Source organism: Heptranchias perlo, chromosome 8 (assembly GCF_035084215.1).
Source record: "Heptranchias perlo isolate sHepPer1 chromosome 8, sHepPer1.hap1, whole genome shotgun sequence".
Lineage (NCBI taxonomy): Eukaryota > Metazoa > Chordata > Chondrichthyes > Hexanchiformes > Hexanchidae > Heptranchias > Heptranchias perlo.
In genome coordinates this window covers 6,913,285-6,932,959 of record NC_090332.1, presented here as the reverse complement: position 1 = coordinate 6,932,959, position 19,675 = coordinate 6,913,285, and the positions used below count along the sequence as shown (strand labels likewise).

General features: G+C 43.6%; 1 protein-coding gene across 5 annotated transcripts in view; it reads left to right on the top strand.

Annotated features, from left to right (window-relative positions):
- LOC137324369 (homeobox-containing protein 1-like) overlaps positions 1-19,675 on the top strand; it is a 51,717-nt gene that overhangs the window by 27,659 nt on the left and 4,383 nt on the right. Inside the window, exons 2-9 of one of the 5 annotated variants that reach the window (XR_010963595.1) lie at positions 4,658-5,131; positions 5,900-5,985; positions 7,552-7,662; positions 8,554-8,707; positions 9,795-9,877; positions 10,704-10,799; positions 12,247-12,341; positions 13,926-14,122. Coding sequence is in view for 4 of the 5 variants with exons in the window: in XM_067988582.1 (XP_067844683.1) it covers positions 4,668-5,131; positions 5,900-5,985; positions 7,552-7,662; positions 8,554-8,707; positions 9,795-9,877; positions 10,704-10,799; positions 12,247-12,341; positions 13,926-14,066 (1,230 nt within the window). In the remaining variant the exon portion in view is untranslated. The remainder of the gene's footprint in view (positions 1-4,657; positions 5,132-5,899; positions 5,986-7,551; positions 7,663-8,553; positions 8,708-9,794; positions 9,878-10,703; positions 10,800-12,246; positions 12,342-13,925; positions 14,123-19,675) is intronic. The other 4 variants (XM_067988584.1, XM_067988582.1, XM_067988585.1 and 1 more) reach the window with 4 other exon arrangements.

The window sequence follows — 19,675 nt, the reverse complement described above, 5'->3', positions numbered from 1 at the left end:
TATTTATTGCAGACCTCCAAATTGTGGGAAGGAAATGGAAGAGGAAATCTGCAGTCGGATTAGGGAAATGAACAACAATAACAGGGATTATTGTTCTGGGAGATTTTAATTAACCACGTGGCAATTAGGACAGAGCGAGGGAGTACATGGAGAAGAGGAAAGGAATTCCTAAAAGATGTACAGGACTCCTTTCTCAAGCAGTGTTAGTCGGCCTATAAGGGAGGAGTTGTTGCTATAGATCTGGTTTATGGGTAATGAAATAGATCAGGTAGATGAGCACCTTGGGCATAGTGACCCGATAAGATACGGTTTAAGGCTCAACTAGAAAGGGGAAAAGTCAGTACAAAAACAAGAACACCCGATTTGGATTTTGGCAGATTTTAGAAAGTTGAGGAGCAAACTAGCTGAGGTGGGAAGAGAAATTGGCACACAGCACTGTAAAGCAACAGTGGGAAGTTAAGAGATTGCAACAGTACAGAGTAATATTTCATTAAAAAAGGAAACTACTAGTACTTTTAGGGTGCCATGGATAAATAAAGACATTGGAAACCAATTACAAATGAAAAAGAGAACCTATATGATTAATAATGAGAAAACTGAAGGAGAATATGAAATATAAGAAAAGAGGTTAAGAGTGGGATAGGAAAGCTAAATGGAAATATGAGGGGAAATTGTCTAAAAATATCAAAAGGAACAGTAAAAAGAGAATTGTTAAAAGCGGGTTGGGACCCCTGGGAGGAGAGAATTGGCAATTTATAGATGATGATCAAAAAATGGCAGAGGTAGTTAATAAGTATTCTGCATCAGTCTTTATTAAAGAGGATATCAGAGAGGCAGTGAATCCCAAATTGGCTGAGAGCAAGATGAGTGATATTATTAATGAACGATAAAAGAAAAAAATTAGATGGGTTAGTTAGGCTAAAGGAAGTGGAAGTGCCAGAACCTGGCAGAATACATCCTAGAATCCTGAGGGAGAAAATTGCAGAGGCCCTAGAAATTATATTTCATAGAATCATACAGCACAGAAGGAGGCCAGTCGTGCCTGTGCCAGCTTTTTGAAAGAGCCATCCAATTAGGCCCACTCCCCCGCTGTTGCCCCAGACCCCTGCAAATTTTTCCTTTTCAAGTATTTATCCAATTCCCTTTTGAAAGTTACTATTGAATCTGCTCCCACCACCCTTTCAGGCAATGCATTCCAGATCATAACAATTCACTGCGTAAAAAAAAAAAATTCTCCTCATCTCCCCCTCTGATTCTTTTGCCAATTATTTTAAATCTGTGTCCACTGGTTACTGACCCTCCTGCCAGTGGAAACACTTTCTCCCTATCTACTCTATCAAAATCCCTCATAATTTGAATACTTCCTATTAAATCTCCCCTTAACCTTCTCTGCTCTAAGGAGAACAATCCCAGCTTCTCTAGTCTCTCCTCATAACTGTAGTTCCTCATCTCTGGAACCATTCTAGTAAATCTCCTCTGCACCTTCTCCAACGCCTTGACATTTCATGGCAACAACAACAACTTGCATTTATACAGTGCCTTTAACATAGTAAAACATCCCAAGGCGCTTCACAGGAGCGATTATCAAACAAAATTTGACACCGAGGCACATATAGAGATATTAGGACAGGTGCTTGGTCAAAGAGGTAGGTTTTAAGGAGCGTCTTAAAGGTGGAGAGGTTTAGGGAGGGAATTCCAGACCTCAGGGCCCAGAAAGCTGAAGCGCGGCCACCAGTGGTGGAGCGATTAAAATCAGGGATGCGCAAGAGGCCAGAATTAGCACTACTGAGTGTGGATGTGTGCTAGAGGGCTGGAGAGTTGCCAGTGTAGTACTCATTTTTAAAAAGGGAGATGGAGCTAATCTCATAATTACAGGTCAGTTTGTTTAACATCTGTGGTAGGGAAAATTTTAGAGTCTCGAATTAAGGATGAAATTGCCACATAGCTAGATAAAGAGAAAATAGAAATAGCCAGCACGGATTTCAAAAGGGACAGTTGTGCTTCACAAACCTCATAGAGTTCTTTGAGGAGGTAGCAGATATGGTAGAGGGGGGAAATGCAGTGAATGTCATGTCCATGGACTTTAGGAAATCCTTTGACAAGGTATCACATGGGCGATTACTAGGGAAGATTAAGGGTTATGGAATTGTGGGGGGTGGGTTAGGAATGTGGATTTAAAAATTGATTAGAAAGGATAAAACCGAAAGTAGGAGTTAAAGAGCAGTTTGTCAGAGTGGTTTGAAGTGGGTAATGATGTCCCACAGGGATCGGTTCTGGGTCCTTTTCTGTGTCTATCAATGATTGGGATATATGTCCAGAGGCCTTAATGTTGAAATTTCCAGATGATACCAAAATAGAAGCTGTAGTTAATTCTTCAATAGACCAAAGGAAACTGCAGAGGGATATTGATAAGATGGGGGAATGGTCTAAAAAGTGTGTGGTAAATACATTTTAGTAAAAAAAAAACAGCCATAAGTGTACTCTGCTGTGGAAGAGCAGAAGGATTTGGGGGTCCAGGTCCACAAGACATTAAAGGCAGCGCCTCAGATTGATACGGCTGTAAAACAAAAAGATGATGGAATTTTATCACGGTATAGAATAAAAGCAAAGATGAGCTTTGAAAAAAACGTAAGACCTCAGTTAGAATACTGTGTGCAGTACTGGGCTCTAAACTATAGGAAAGATATTGGGGCTTTAGGGAAGTTCCTATTCATAAGGATGCTGCCTGGTATGAGGAAATAAAAATACAAAGAACAATTTGAAAAAGTGGAGCTTTTTTCCTTAGAACAAAACAGGTTACAGGTGACGTATCTCTGTAACCTTCTCCAGCCCTACAACCCTCCAAGATCTCAGTGCTCCTCTAATTCTTGCCTTTTGCGCATCCCCAATTTTAATTGCTCCACCATTGGCAGCCGTGCCTTCAGCTGCCTAGGCCCTAAGCTCTAGACTTCCCTCCCTAAACTCTCTACCTCTCCTTGTTTAAGACGCTCCTTTAAACCTACCTCTTTGGCCAAGCTTTTGGTCACCTGTCCTAATATCTCCTTATGTGGCTCGGTGTCAAATTTTGTTTGATAACAGTCCTGTGGGACGTTTTACTACGTTAAAGGCGCTATATAAATGCCAGTTGTTGTTGTTGACGTGATAGAAGTGTTTAAAATGATGAAAGGATGGGACAGGGTAGAAAGAATCAGACTGTTTCCAGTAGTTGAGGGGGTTAGATCGAGGGGCCATAGACACAAGATTAAATGTAAGAGATTTAGAGCAGAGAGAAGGAGAAACTTCTTCATCCAGAGAGCTTGAGGCTGTGGAATTCACTTCCAGGATTATTGGTTGAGGCAGAAATATGTCAACATTCACAATTAGATTAGATAAATGGATGAAGGGATTTAGGAGCCAGGCAAGTAAATGCAAATTGGATTTTTGCTTGCATGGAGGGTTTTACCACACGGACTGCAGCGGTTCAAGAAGGCAGCTCACCGCCACCTTCTCGAGGGCAATTAGGGATCGGCAATAAATGCCGGCCTTGCCAGCAACACCCACATCCCATGAACAAATATATAAAAAAAATACCAATATGGACTGGTTGGGCCGAATGGCCTTTTTCCATTTTGTGACTTCTGTGTATTTCTATGTAAGGTATTAAAGTAGATATTTTTAATAATTGGATTTTTAAAAAAAAAATTTCAGCTTGGAGCTGTTTCTCTGTGCTAGGAATGAGTTCTAGGCGCAGAGTCTTTCACATATAGATTTATTAGAGAAAATGATACAGACAACACGCATAATGTGCAAAGGCTGCAGGAGACCTCACGTTACAGTTGCTGAGTTCAGTTACAGGATCTTCCTAACTTCGCGCTGCAATGGTCTCGCTTTTATTCCTCAGCTGAAAGGCCATTACATGATGTCCCACATTCCATGAAATTTATCCTTGGTTTATACTAACTACCATGAGTTCATCATTCCACAGATTTGGTATCACTGGGTGAAAGGTCCATTATGGGTCTCACGACATAACAAAAACTGTCTTGTCTCGTCACATGTACAGAAAAGGTGAACATATAGTCATCAAAACAGGTGGATTTATCTACCGGAAGGTCAGGTCTATGCAAATAACAAGACAACTATCTTCATGATGACAATGATACCCACCTTACAAGGGGTCTTGGAGATTTGGGCTGATTTTTGGCCATTTTCCAGAATGCTCTCGCCAGCAAATTCCGGAAAAGTTGTCTATTTGTTGCAAAATGGTGTCTTTAACATAAAATAGATTTTCAAATGCAGTCTTTCCTGCTAACATTCCTAACAACTGTCATTAGGATTTCACTGCAGGGAAATGGTGAGTGTGTGAAATATTTGTATTATATCTGCCTGTATGCTAAAAAAAACACCTGTTATACATTTTGTCCTTCTAAGTTTACGTTACGTTAAAGAAAGCATATTTCTATTGCATATTGATGTGCTAAATAAGCTCAATGATACACTCTTGGGCACTGATGATGACATTCAGTCATTAAAGTTAATCGGACCACTTTTTAATGGAATAAAACGGGCAAGGCGGGATAATGGTGACCAAATGGTCCATCTTTGGGGGGGTAGTCATGTTGACCTGTCTGTTCACCATCGAGGGTTTAGTAAATTCCTTTTTCTGTGTTCCATACAGCGGTAACACGATGTCTCACTACACAGACGAGCCTAGGTTTACTATCGAACAGATCGACTTGCTGCAGCGACTCCGACGAAGTGGAATGGCAAAGCGTGACATTATCCAGGCGCTGGAGACCCTGGACCGGCTCGACCAGGAGCACACTGAGAAATTCGGCAAACGGCATAGCTACACTAGCAGTTCCTACGGCAACAGCAACAACTTCCCCGCTTCGTCCTCCACCGTCACAGCTGCGACACAGACCCAATGCAGTGGTGCGTCGCCGTCCCCTAGCAACAGCTATGACACCTCCCCGCCGCCTTGCAGCACTAACCTGAACGGACGGGAGACCATTAACAATGAGAAACTGCCGGTGGCGAACGGCAGGCTGTCACCCAGCCGTTTCCACAGTAACAGCAGCCAGAGGACGTGTAGTTTTCATGTCATGGAAGAGGAGACAGACCTAGAAGAAAAGGTGGAGGAGCTCATGAGGTTAGTTGAAATGACTATTAAATGATTTTGTTGTTGGGGTATAATATACAGAAGAAGCTAATAAGGTAAGCACTACCTTAATTGTAAATCTGAGATCGATAGATTTTTGCTAGCTAAGGGTATGAAGGGATACGGAGCCAAGGCAGGTAAATGGAGTTAGGATACAGATCAGACATGATCTCATTGAATGGTGTACATACTCGGGGGGCTGAATGGCCTACTCTTGTTCTCATGTTGCTATGTAGTACCATCACTGGGATATCAGTGCAATTCTCACTACTATGTCCACTTAAGCTGTGTAAATCACCCAGCACTTCAAATATAGATTCTATCCTCAAATTTGGGTTGTGTCTGGATCGTGGAATGGTTGACACACCTGCAAGCAGCTGCTGGGAGCTCTTTTGAGTAAGTCACCTTCTTGCTCACTTGAGTGGTGAAATGCTAAATAGCCTGAGAGCTACCTAAAGAGACTAGATGAAAATGAATTAGTTTTTAAAACAAAAGGTTTGAATGCAAAAGCGAACTTTGTGAGCATTTAAACATGTGGATGCTGAGACTGTTACAACCTGCTGCCCCAGTCTTTATGTGGTGGAGAACTCTCTCATTTGATTAATAACAAGGTTTCTCTCTGTAATTTAATGGGTTGGATGACCAACCCACACTTTGCTGGGAAACGGGGGTGGAAAGAAATTCAAGCTCCAAAACTTAGAGAAATGTTTTCTAGAAGCCATTAATTTTATTTTTTCCCCTCTTGTTTACATTCTGCAGGAGAGACAGTACTGCTATTAAAGAAGAGATAAAGAGCTTTCTTTCTAATCGGATGATTTCCCAAACTATCGTGAGCCAGGTCACAGGTGAGGAGACCGTTGCCCAAATCTGTGCTTTAAACTGATGTACTTCAAAAGAAAACGCACACAAATCTCTGAGAACTGTGGAGCCATTTACTTCATGTATTGAAAATAACATTGCAAACATGTTAGATCTTTGAAAGTCTGTCTTTCAGTCCCCAATTAACGTGGGCTTGCAAGGTTTATTGTAACTCCCCTCCAAACTTAAAAATGCCCTGTTCTCTTGTTTTTCCAATTAGTATAAGCTTGGAGAGTCAGACCAGGCAGTAAAAACACAGCCAGAAAGGAGAGAGCTGCATTTCTGAGGGATATCTTGCCAATTACAGAGAGTTATTAGCAAGGGTCTCTCAGTTTGTTAGCGCTGCAGCTACATGCATCACTTGTGGGCACTTCTTTATAATTTAGGTTAAAATTTTAAAACTCCCTTTTTATATTTATGCAGCCACAAAATGTGAGGTAAGGTGCCACAGTGAGTGAATTCTGATCTGTGGGCCTAACTAGCAGCCAGCAGAAGAGCAGCACTGACAGAACAAACAAAAGAACGTACTTGCAGTTATCTACCCAAAAGTGCTTCACAGCTGAAGTGCAATTAAATCCCAGCCTTGACTGCCATCTTTCAATGGAGCATTGACCACTTTAACTGAACCATGTCAAGCATAGGGTGGAACTGCTTAGCTGCTGGGGAGAGGGGAGGAAGAGAAAAAGGTGTATAGGCGGTTATATTTCAGCTGCCTTTATCATTTGGCTATAGGAGATACTGATCGTGGGTTGAGATTAAATTGAGGCCCAATCTACCTGTCAAGATGGAAGTTAAAGATCCCATAGCACTATTCGAAGAAGGACAAGTTCTCCTGGCCAACATTCCTCCCTTAACTAGCAACATTAAAAAAACATATGAGCTGGTCTTTCATCTCATTGCTATTTGTGGAATGTTGCTGGTGAAGAATGGCTGCTGCACTTACTTATACAAAGCAGTCACTGCACATCAAAAAGAATTCATTGTGTGAAACACTTTGAGACATTTTGATGTGATAAAGCACTACATAAATTAACGTTCTTTAATTTACTCTTTACCACCCAAATAAAATCTCCTAACGGACTAAATGTTACCCAGATCAGATAGCTGTGCAGTTCCTAGATTAATGATCGGTGGGAAGGCAGGCAACATTTATTCAAGGAACATGCCGTTCTATAGCAGTTGCGGTGCTGTCAGTTAGCCTCTGCACCCCTGGGCTGAGGAAAGGAAGAATGAGCCTTACCTCTCACTCCTCATCCTTATCCATCACTCCGGCTGGAAAGTGAGTGCGTGTGGATGTTGGGCAAGGATGGGATCGAGCTTGGCTATGAAGCCCTCCACAAGCAAATAGCCTGCAGACAGCCATTGTCTAGGCTCATACAATGGTAAGAAACAAGAGGGTGGTTACTTGGGTACCAGAATACTGCTGAGTCCCATTGGACTATTCCTAGGCAAGAGTCGGTGCCTTTAGGAGAGGAGCAGGAATGTGGATGGAGAAACACACCTGTCCAAGTGTGAACAGCATTAACTGGGGATTGCATGTTCTGTGGTTTCAGGAATGAGCCGAAGCTTCATTTCCCAGTGGCTATTGCAGCAGGGACTAGATATGAATGAACCCAAGAAAAGGACGTTGTACAGATGGTACCTTCTGGAGAAGACTAATCCAGGTATTGGATAATTCCATTTTATTTTAGCACACAAAGCAACTTTGAATTGTCAGGAGCACTGACTGTACTTGCAGGACTCTGTCTGGATCTGAATGGGCCCTTGGATGAGATCTATCCTCGAGGTGGGACTCAACTGCAGTAAAGATTTGGATGCAGTGGGATTAGGCTGCTGACAACAGTAAGAGCCGTCCAGGTTTCAGATGTATTTGCATTTCTTTTCCCCTGGTAAACACAGTTGTAGATTGTGACAGATTATAGTCAATGTCTACAGACAACTCTTTGAGCCTTGGATGGTCATCAGCAGCTGAACAAATCCAGGTTTGGGCATGTGCATTTGGTACCAGTTTTGTTATTTCATTTTTGAGACACTAAGGCAATGGGCCAAGTCACATAGTGCAGGACACTGCCAAGATTGAAAAGATCAGGGAAAAAGGCAAGTTATATCAAGAAGTAGTAACTGGGTAATAACAAGCTTGGGTTTTATGACCCTGTAGATTATAGTAGAAACGGGAGACTGAGGGAGGCAAAAAGTTCCATAGTTTTGAGGGTCTGGGAAAGAGTGAGTTAGAGTTGGAGATGGTTATCAAGATAAAGTTGTCCATAATCCTACAACCAGGAAGATATCATGGCTTTGATTATTGCTTCAATTGGCTGACTTCTTGAGGATCAATATTTTGCATTTAAACCGAAATGGGTCTGGGGCAGAGACCAGATCTGAAATATCAAAGCAAATGAGTCTGATAATCTAAATATTTTGAAACTATCATTGAAACTTGCAACAAACGATAGGACGGAATACTTGTTGCTCAGAAATGTTTTTAAAAAATCTTCCTCCAGTCCTTGGAGCTGATATTTTGATCATTAAGTGGCCTTCCTTTCATTTTTTTGGAGGAGCTACCTTAAACATGAGGCCGACCTCATCCACCACGGAGGAACCAGAGTGGAAACAGTCAACGCCACCCATTGGTGCCACATTGGGCAACATCCGGCTCCGAAGGGGTAGCCGATTCACCTGGCGTAAGGAGTGTCTGACTGTCATGGAAAGGTACGTGCTTAAAGCACTGCTCAATGAGCTCTTTTAGTTTCATTGCAGTTATTCTTTGATGACATTGCGTTGATGTACATCATATAAACATGATTCATTACGATGGCGAGTGAGCTTTGCTAAGTGGCTGGGATTGTGCATCGCCAAGAGGTGAAGGTAGGGTGTTCGGGTTGTATTTCTTTCTCCCAATGACGTGCATTCTGACATTAAATGCTTGAACAGTTGCTGTAAACTGAGTGCAAACACATCAACCCGAGGTTTTTTCAGCAGAGGTGTACAGAACGCCTGTCCACCCCCGTAACCCAAAAGATTTAGACGCTGTACTAATGCAGTGTTCCACGTGGATTAGGATATGGGTTTGTGCCCACGCATCAGGATTAATTGCTGAATGAAGGACAGGCACTTCTCTGACCCCTCCTCCATCTTCCCAAAAAAAAACTAGATGACTCATCTATTGCATTAATCACATCAAATCTATCACGAGCAGTGTCTCACTTTAAAATGATTTTCAGCGCTGCTCTAATGCGCTGTACTGAAACGCCATTTTTCTTCACTTGGCGAGCTCTTAATTTCAATTATGCCGTGTGGGAATTGCTGTGTGGCCCTTTAACTTGTGGTGCAGACTGATTTAGCCCCAGCTCCCTGTAGCAGCCTCGCTGTTTCTCTCACTCAGGCAACATTCCACATCCAAGTGACTCAACACCTGGAGCAGCAGGTCTTCTAGGGCCACAAGTGAGGAGAGAGGTGGGTCACCACTGAGTTAAGTAATCCACATCTGAAGTTTAACCTTTGTAAACAATTTTACAACACCAAGTTATAGTCCAGCAATTTTATTTTAAATTCACAAGCTTTCGGAGGCTACCTCCTTCGTCAGGTGAACGATGTGAAAATGAAATCCTCGAGATGAAATCGCATTTAAGTTTAACCTGTTTTAGGACATTGCTTAAAGTGCCATCTCTTCCCATCTGGACCTAATCTGCAATTCATAACCACACTAGTGAGATTGTTGGACTAATCTGCTTTTCATTTCTAGCTGTCACTGTAAGATATATTATTGAATCTGTAACCGGCTTTTCTTCACGTACAGTTACTTCAATGAAAATCAATACCCAGATGAAGCCAAGAGAGAGGAGATTTCAAATGCTTGCAATGCAGTTATACAGAAACCAGGTAAAGAGCTGCATATTCAAAAAATGAAATAATAGTTCATACTGCAGAAGAAACCCTTACATACTGGCTGGAACTACTTTAAGAACAGCTCTATAACATTAGAAGAGCCCGACTCCATATTCTATTGGGAGGGAGTGCAGCGCAGGGGCTGGTTTATGGTGAGACTCCCTTTTTTTTTTAAGGTATTTTCTCAACCATTCCCTTGAACCTTCTCCTAGTGGCGTAGATTTTAGGCATTCGATTATTTGATTACTGAAATAAAAGCAGAAAATGCTGGAATATACAAAGGACACTCAGCACCTAGAGCAAAAACAGATTAACGATTTGGATAGAGACATATTGGCTACTGCTGGAGAGATCATCTAGGAGACTTGTATTTCAGATTAGGTATTCATCGACAAGGCATTGCATAGGGGAACAGAGATCGATTATGAACTATATTTTTGAACCCAGAGGGTGTTTCCAACGTTGCAAGAACATTCATTTTGTAGTGGGTGCCCCCAATGGACATTGCTAACGATTATTACATTTGATTCCTATTGTAATGTTGTGCAATCTTCAAATTTTCAATTTGCTGATTTTTGTATTTTAATTTGTAAGTAAGTACTTTAGTTATTTCAGCTTGTAAAAGCTTTGATCCATGTTCTGATATTCTGTCATACCAAGTTGTTTTAAATGGTAGTGCAATATAAATTTTGCAGTAGTACCACGCTGGACTGTGCTGTTCGCTCCTGGTGCAGACTACAGGCTGCTTCCCTCTTCCACAGTGAGAAAGCAGCTGCTTGTTTGATGGAGACTTGAGTAACACATTTTCCTGTTGTTGTAGGTAGGAAGCTGACTGAGTCCGAGCGAGTGACCCCTCTGAAGGTCTACAACTGGTTTGCCAATCGCAGGAAGGAGATCAAGAGGAGAGCTAACATTGGTAATGTTGTTGCGAGACAGTAGGGTTTAGTGAAGGAGCGTCTCAGAAAGAAAGCTCCTTACCTGCAGCCAAACTATAAGGAGGTTATGATGTCCCTGTACTGTTTTGGCTTGGAGATATAATAGCATGAACAGAAATTGTTTCCATTTCTTTTCACATTTTCCTGCAATTTTCATTCCTTCCCCCACCCCTCCCAAGATACTGACTTCCACTGGGGTACAATATGGTTCTACAGGCAGGGGCTACGTCCCAGTATCTTGTCCAAGTGACTGCTTTTCACATGTGAGCTTAGACATTGACTAATCAGGCAGGCTATCTAACTATAGGGGACATCACAGCTGAGCTTGTCCAGTCCCCTCCCAGTGCTCACACCTGCACACTATCCAGTGTGAGTACGTACATAGCGGCCAGGAGCAAGGACCCTTGATGATTTGTGTCACGCCTTTCCCCTCCTTCTGGCCCCGGGGAGCTGAGGGCAGTTATATCACCCCTAGTGCTGCTCCACTGAGAGAAGAAAACATTGCCCCAGAATTTCCTGACAACTTGTGCCGTATTAATGGCGCAACTACAGCACACACCATCACGATGGTACAGATCTTCCAGGAAATTGTGGCGTGCACAAGTTGTAAGTGACATGCACCAGTATTTATTCCACGCCAAAATTTCCTGGGACCCTCTGTGCCGATCGGCCCTTACCCTCGCCGAAACAGTGAGAGTTTTATCATCATAATTCTGCCCCCCTCCCCCCCCCCCCAATTAAAATCAATGGCGATCGCCATTTAAGCCAGTTTTCATACAGCTGCCACTTAGACTGAAAAATTATGGTCTAAATGGCCTGTCAGCGGCGTGATTAAAGGATGCATTTTCTGATATTGCATTTAAATGATGTGCTAAAATATGTTTGATCAGGACAATAGGTTTGGATCACATGCCTGCAAACATGTGTGCAGAGGGGACCAGAGCTCTGCATGTGCCTGCAGACACGAATGCACAGAGGGGACCAGAGCTCTGCATGTGCCTGCGGACACGTGTGCACATAGGGGACCAGAGCTCTGCATGTGTCTGCGGACACGTGTGCACATAGGGGACCAGAGCTCTGCGTGTGCCTGCGGACATGTGTGCACATAGGGGACCACAGCTCTGCGTGTGTAGAGAAGACCCAAGTTCTGCATGTGCCTCCAGACAAGCATGTGCAGATCTCTCAGTGCACGCTAAGACCTGAGACGGTGGCAGTGAGGGGTATTTGTTTTCATGCCCCATTTAGCCCATAGTGGCTGCTCACTCTTAACTTATTTTCACTCAGCCAATCAGCCTTCCCCATCATCAAATTAAATAGCCTACATTGGAACTAACAGTAAGGCTTTCTGCGATGCTCCCATAGCTTCTTAACATTTTATCTTTAGTGTAGCAATAGTATTTTCTTATGCAAAATTCTGCTTTTTCAAAGAAGCAGCAATCCTAGAAACCCATGGTATCGATGTGCAGAGCCCGGGTGGACATTCCAATAGCGACGATATCGATGGGAGTGATTTCCTGGAGCAGGTAGCGTTTACTTTTTATGTTGTATTAGGTTGTCAACCCTTTTGAGTACTTCAAAAATACTTGCTTTTTTCTGTCAGTTATCTGCAGACCTTTTATTTTAAAAAGAAATTGATTCTTCCCATCTCATGACGACGCTGACTTGCATTGGGCCACAGATCCATGAGTAATGACCACCCTCTGGTACCTCACCCAAGTGGTCATGTTTCACGTGTGAGCCTCGATGGGCTGTTCTACCAAAAAGGGCACTGTAGCCAAGCCTGATCCTGTCCTTGGACACGTGTGGACAGAATATGGTAGCGTTGTGGTTATCAAGAGTTCAAATCCCACTGTGGCAAGATGTTCGTTGAATCTGGTCATTTGTGAGCTGGCGTCAGAAAATAATGATCATGAAAGCTGCACGAAAGTTGTAAAAACTCAACTGGTTCACTAATATGCTTCAGGGAAGGGAACATGTGAAATTGAGGGGCAGGAAAAGACCATCGAGCCTGCCCCATACACCACGATGGTTGGAGCATCACGACTAGACGTTTTCCACCCACCCCCACCCGACAGCCATGTAATCTCCTGGGACAGGCAAAAAATACCAGAGATGAAACCCAGGGCCAATAAGGGGAAAAAATACTTGGGAAATTCCTCTCCGACCACCCTGGGGTGATCGAAACTGGATCAGGAGATCACATGGGACCAAGTGTTATCTATAAAGACAACACTTTATACTCCCCACTGTAGGAAGATGCCATCCCTTCGCTTGACTCTAGCCCACACTACACTATTGACTCTTACTTAATGAGCCGATGACCCTGAGGTGGTCAAGCAAGTCACTTTGTTGCTGAATAAGGTCCATCACCACCTTCTCAGAGCAACTGGGGATGAGCAATGACTGTGGCTGTGCCATTTATCAAGAAGCGGACCTCTTGGCTGATTGTATCTCCTACTAAGTCCAGGGACGCCAAGACCATTTCTGTTGTCTCACCGCTGCCCAAGGATCAGTGATCTCTGCTGCTGGCTCCTTTTGCTTTCCGTATACTGCACTGAGTTCTACATTGAGTTATTAAGTCTTGTTTAATTGCTAATCTTTCCCTTCAAAATAAATGGTGGATCACAACAAAAAAAAAATTGGAATAAAATGTAATAGAACAGAGGGCAGATGAACTGCCCATTGTGGGAGTGAGCTGCACAGACCAGGAAGGTCCCAGATTTGATCCATGCGCTGTTGTTGAACTAGTAGATCTCGGTTGGGGCAGCAGTTGAATCATTACAATTGGCCTCAGCATTCCTGAGCGGGGTCGGGGGGGGGGCGGTGGTTGGGCGAGGATATCAGTGGGGATTCCTGCTCCTGATCTCCATCTAGTCACTCCTGCTGGAAAGTCCCCATGTGTGGACATTGGGTAAATAGGAGCCTGTTGACGTTCAGATTGCAGGCTTATGCCTGAAGAGTGGCCATTTGGGCAAGGTGGCAAAGGGCTACTGACGCCCAATACCCTAGGGCAGTCAGTGCCTTCAGGAGAGGAGAAGGAGGAGGGATGTATTTCTGACAGGTTCCCAGTTCTCCTCATGAACCAATGATTTTTTTTCTAAACACAGGATGACAACACGAGTCACAGTGATCCCCAGCAAGATCCCATCTCTCTCGCTGTCGAAATGGCTGCAGTCAATCACACCATCCTGGCATTAGCCAGACAGGGAGGTAGCGAAATAAAGAGAGAGGTGATTGAAGACGACTGATGCACTGTAGGAAAGGACTGCGATATGGTACATCATTGGACTACCCTAACCTTAATGTAATCTCAATATATCTGTGCGTGATCTTGTTTTGAACTAGTTAATAGGGTTCTCTTCATCCAGATTGCAGTTAACTATCCTGCTAGGTGCCCTAGGCAAAAGTTGTGCCTCTCACCCAGCAGGCCTCCAGTGTCCTGGCTAAAGGTGCTCCTCTGCCCTTGGTGTCTGGCTGCAAATATTCCTGTGGACCTGGTATCCCAGCATGAAGTGTTCCTGAGCCCAGCATTCCAGACAAAATGTACTTGTCAGCCTGTAACCTCAACGGAATGCTTCTCAAGCCTTTGGTATTGTAGCTTAACGGCTCTCCCTCCTCCTCCTCCAGCATTCTAGCTGAAGGAGTTCCAGCTTAAAGTGCCCCCTGCACCCAGCGCTGTGGATTTGAAGTACTCCGCAATGGATGTCCTGGGGATTGAAGTGTTCCACTTGCCCTGACTTCAACCTCCAATATGAAATATTCCCAGTTCAACGTGCACCTTCCTCGGCCACATCTTCCCCCCCGAATTGCTGACCTTGGTTTTCGTTATCCGGGATGGACTTGGGAACTGAAGAGTTAAAAATGCTCAGAGTCACAGTGAAAATAATTTCTCCCGCCGCTGGATTGTCTGTAATAAAAGAAACTAGTACTGGACCCCATCACTTTGCTTGGAGTTTTATGGGAAGGAGAGATCAGTTCCAGTTATGTAGCCAGTGGCAATCTTCTAATGCTAACTGGCCACCGAAAATTGCAGGTGGTTAGGACATCAAATGCACTGTAATATCGTAACATGCAGTTGGTGGGACGGGACAAATGTGGCTCCTTAGGTAATCAGTCTTGCATAAACCGGGAACGCCTGTAACAACAACAACTTGCATTTATATAGCGCCTTTAACGTGGTAACGGGACTGATTTTATATGAAGATCAAACTGGAACCTGGCTAAACATCTGATTGTATTGGATTTGCACTTACAAGAGTTTGGCTCCACCTCCAGCCCAGGAGACGGTTCTATTTTTTTTGCATGCAGTGGCCATGCAGTGAATGTACTCGCTGTAACGGACGGACCTGTTTAACTCCTTTGAAATTCTAAAAGAAAGTCCTTGCCTCTTGGATCAACGCTTCTACAGTAGACTCCAGAATCCTAGGTGAAAGAGCATGTCCGGTGCCAGTGAGCTATTTTGCATTAAAGGGGATCCATATACATCTGAGTTGCTACATGGCCCAAGCATTATTCTGAAGGGAGAATGGTGTCTTTCAGTCATGCTCCATTTCTGTGCTCTATGTTTTAATACTGTTGGTCAGAGGCAGACTGGAAACAATTTATTGTGTGTGTGGGAATTCCCTTGTGCAGTGACATTATGAATGTGAAATAGCGGGTATTCTGTGTGCAGAGCTGTCCACTCGTGATATAGGACTTCCCCGTGTCCTGGCAGAGGAAGTCAACGGGAAAATGTCTGGTCTCAGGTGTCTCTGCCACAGACTCCTCAGTTTTAGCTGAATTAACAGATCACAATCTGGGTGTCGGTAAGAACATAGGAAGTAGGAGTCGGCCCCTCGAGCCTGCTCCGCCATTCAATCAGATCATGGCTGATCTTCAACCTCAACTCCACTTTCCCGCCTGATCCCCCCCCCATATCCCTTGATTCCCTTAGAGTCCAAAAATCCATCAATCTCAGCCTTGAATATACTCAACGACTGAACATCCACAGACCTCTTCATCTCAGTCCTAAATGGCCGACCCCTTATCCTGAGACTATGACCCCTAGTTCTCCAGCCAAGGGAAACAGCCTCTCAGCCTCTACCCTGTCTAGGCCTCTCAGAATCTTATATGTTTCAATGAGATCACCTCTCATTCTTCTAAACTCCAGAGAATATAGGCCCATTTACTTAATCTCTCCTCATAGGACAGCCCTCCCATTCCAGGAATCAATCTAGTGAACCTTCGTTGCAGCACCTCTAAGACAAGTATATCCTTCCTTCGGTAAGGAGACACCAATACACCAGGTGTGGCCCTGTACAATTGCAGCAAGACTTCCTTACTCTTGGCCTTTATTACAAGGGGATTGGAATACAACATACCATTTGCCTTCCTAATTGCTTGCTGGGATGATACAATTGGCCTCAGCTTCCCTGGTTTAAGGAGGGGATGAAAAATCAGGAACGAGTCCCACTCCTAGTCACTATTCAGCAATACGTGGTGAAACGTGTGTGTGTGTGAGGTGGTTGAGGATATTGCTTGAGGCTGTGACTGCCCCTGCAGCGCAACAGTCTCCAGCACTTGCTGTCTAAGCTCCTATATGGAGAATGGGCGCTTAGAGGAGGTACTGATGACAAGTGGAACCTTTTCCAGCAAAGGGTTTCTACCTTCTAGAGAAGAATTGGGGAAGGGAGCAACCTAAAACTTGGAACAGTGGTAGATGAGAGACACCATTAGCCATGCGTGTGCAGTGCTGGATGGCATTTCAGATGGATGTTGTTTGTTTCCCTTTAACTTCTGCTTCTCAATGACTTGAGCTCAAATCAGAAAGTTTATTTCCAGTAAAAAATGTGGGGGGAGGTGTGAAACTGGACATGGGCGGGTGGGTGAAACTGAATGTGGGTGGGGATGCAGAACGGGTAGTATAATATCGGTCATCTGTTATATGCCCATCCCAATATTCCGTTCCACTGACTCAAACGTGACTTTAAAACAACTGGATGTACTGATCTTGCAGTTGGTCCAGCATTGCCCCCAATGCACCTAATAAGCCCCACGGTGTAAACGGTGAATCCCACCATAAGGCACAGCCTCTTCTGGGATATGACTTGGGAAAAAAAAAATTCTTTGCAAATTTAGAAGTCTGTTCAGCAGTTAGAGAAAGAAAAGAATAAAAACAGAAAATGCTGGCAATACTCAACAAGTCAAGCAGCATCTGCAGAGAAAGAAACAGTTAACCTTTCAGGTGGAAGACTTTTGTCAGAACTGGAAGATAGATCTAACAGTTTTTAAGCAAGGACAGAGCCAGGTAAAGTAGGGGTTAGGGGGAGGAGGAGGGAGGGACAAAAGGGAAGGTCTGTGATAGGGTGGAGGGCAGGAGTGATTAAATGACAAAAGGGATGATGGTGCAAGGTAAGGAGGGTGGGAATGGGACAAGTAAAGAAACACAAGATGGGTCATGCTTGTGGATAATTGCCATTTTAATTCTCCATCCCACTCCCACTCCCACTCTGATCTCTCTGTCCTCGGCCTCCTGCATTGTTCCGATGAAGCTCAACGGAAGTTTGAGGAACAACACCTCATCTTTCGATTAGGCTTCATAACCACCGCTCCCATTTTCTTGGACAGCAGGTGCTGATAACGGTTCTGCTGTTGCCATTTACAGCTCCCCTCGACCCATTTCTTGTCCCATTACCACCCTCCTTGCCTTGCACCATTATCCCTTTTGTCATTTAATCACTCCTGCCCTCCACTGGATCACAGACCTTCCCTTTTATTCTTTCCTGCCCCCGGCTCTGCACTCGCTTTAAAAACTGTTAAATCTTTAACAACTTCCAGTTCTGACGAAAGGTCATCGACCTGAAACGTTAACTCACTCTTTCTTGCTACCTGACCACTACCTGATTTGCTGAGTATTTCCAGCATTTTCTGTTTTTATTTCCAGCATCTGAGCAATTATCTCTCAGATGTCCCAAAGTGCTTCACAGATAATTAATTACCATGAAGTGCAATCACTGTTGCTATGTAAGCAAATGCAGAAGCCATTTTACACACCAGATAAATGACCGGTTAATCTGCTTTTAATTGTTGAGGGTGAGATTTGGTTTTGTGTAATAATATTGCAATCAACCCATGGACCTGAAGCACTGTGCCACTCCTGAGAAACATTCCACATACAAAGGAGTGAAGAAACTTCTGTATTATAAATACCAGGCCACTGATCACCCCGTGTATTGTAAATACGGAGCCACTGAGCACAGTGTGTATATTATAAATATAGGGTACTGAGTACCTTGGATATATTACAAATACAGGACACTGGAGCACCTTGTGACTATATTATAAATACAGAGCCACTGAACACATTGTTTATATTATAAATACAGCTATTAAATAACCTCATAATATAAATTGTATGTTATTGATTACCACTAAAAAGTCCCAAAGAACAAACTTTTAAAGACTATCATTTTGCAATTGTATTAATTCCAGAAAATGCGTTTGTAGAAAAGGGAAACAAAGACAGTGTAGGCTGCTAGTAACTAACTTCATTTCTGCTCAAATCAGTCTTGACTGTTGTAATTATAGAGCGACAAAAATTTAGCAGTTTCTTACAAGTAAGAATGTTGCATTCAGCTCTCCAATGAAGTTCTCCGAGCTCCTGTAAGCTGGGCTCAGTGGAAGCTCGCTTGGCTCTGAGTATTGTAGTTTGTGGGTTCAAGATCTACTCACAGAATCTAATCTGACACTTCAGTGCAGTACTGAGGAAGTGCAGCATTGTCTTTTGGATGAGATGTTAAACCAAGGCCCCGTCTGCTTGTTCAGCTGAATGTTAAAGATTGAATGGCACTATTTGAAGAAAAGCAGGACATTTTCCCAGTGTCCTAGCCAACATTCAAAACTGGTCATTCATCTTGTTGACTGTCTGTGGGATCTTCCTGCGTTTGCCTACATAACAATGACTACACTTCGTAGGACCTCCTGATGATATGAAAGGCACTATATAAATGCAAGTTCTTTCCTTCTCTCGTGTCCTTAGGGCAAAAAAGGGAAGCGTGAGGGCAGTAGCTGGAAGTGGGTCCATCCCTGTTCAGTGCCCTTAATTGATCATTAGTTTAAAAAAAAATGAAACCACTGAGAAATTCAAAATTAATTCTTTCTACTGCGGGTTTAATTGCAAAGTTAGTATCTCAAGCCCCACTCTCGAACTCCCTCTCTAAATCTCCGGCTTCTTCCTTTTGTCCCTGCTGTTACAAGTCTTTTTTTAACCGTGCTTTTGCTGAGCTCTCCTAGTTCTGCTACCACATGTCTCGCACTTTCCCACGTGAGGCACCCTGGGCAGTTTTATTACATTGAAGGCACTGTGCAAGTGCAAGTTGCTTGTATGAAATTCCTTTGTCTGCTATTGAAAATGAAGACATTAATTCTACATGAGTTGGTGCCTCGGTTAAAATACCAGACACTGGAACTTCATATCAGCCACACTTTTCCAAGGTATTAAGTTAGTTGTCTTTCACTGTGCCCTCTCCTGAGGCTTGTGTGATTGACCCACTTGGTCCGACCACGACCTGGGGTTTTATTTCTCTGCTTATTACAGCAAGATAACGGGCCGTGTGTCGAATTTAGTTAGAATACTTTCCTTTTATATACCTTTCACATCAAATCATCTGAAATCACTTCACGTAATAGTAACTTACTTATCGATGTTCCGCTGCCTTCTGACTGCTGCATGAGGAGGGGTTAGTGTGTGTCCCTCCACCGGGCAGCTTGCCTACAAGAAGGCAGAGCCGTGCTGCTGACCATTAACTGTTGTTGGGATGTGCCAGCCCTGTGCTGCACGGAAGCTGCAGTCATCTGCACTTGGCTGTCAGGGCTGAGC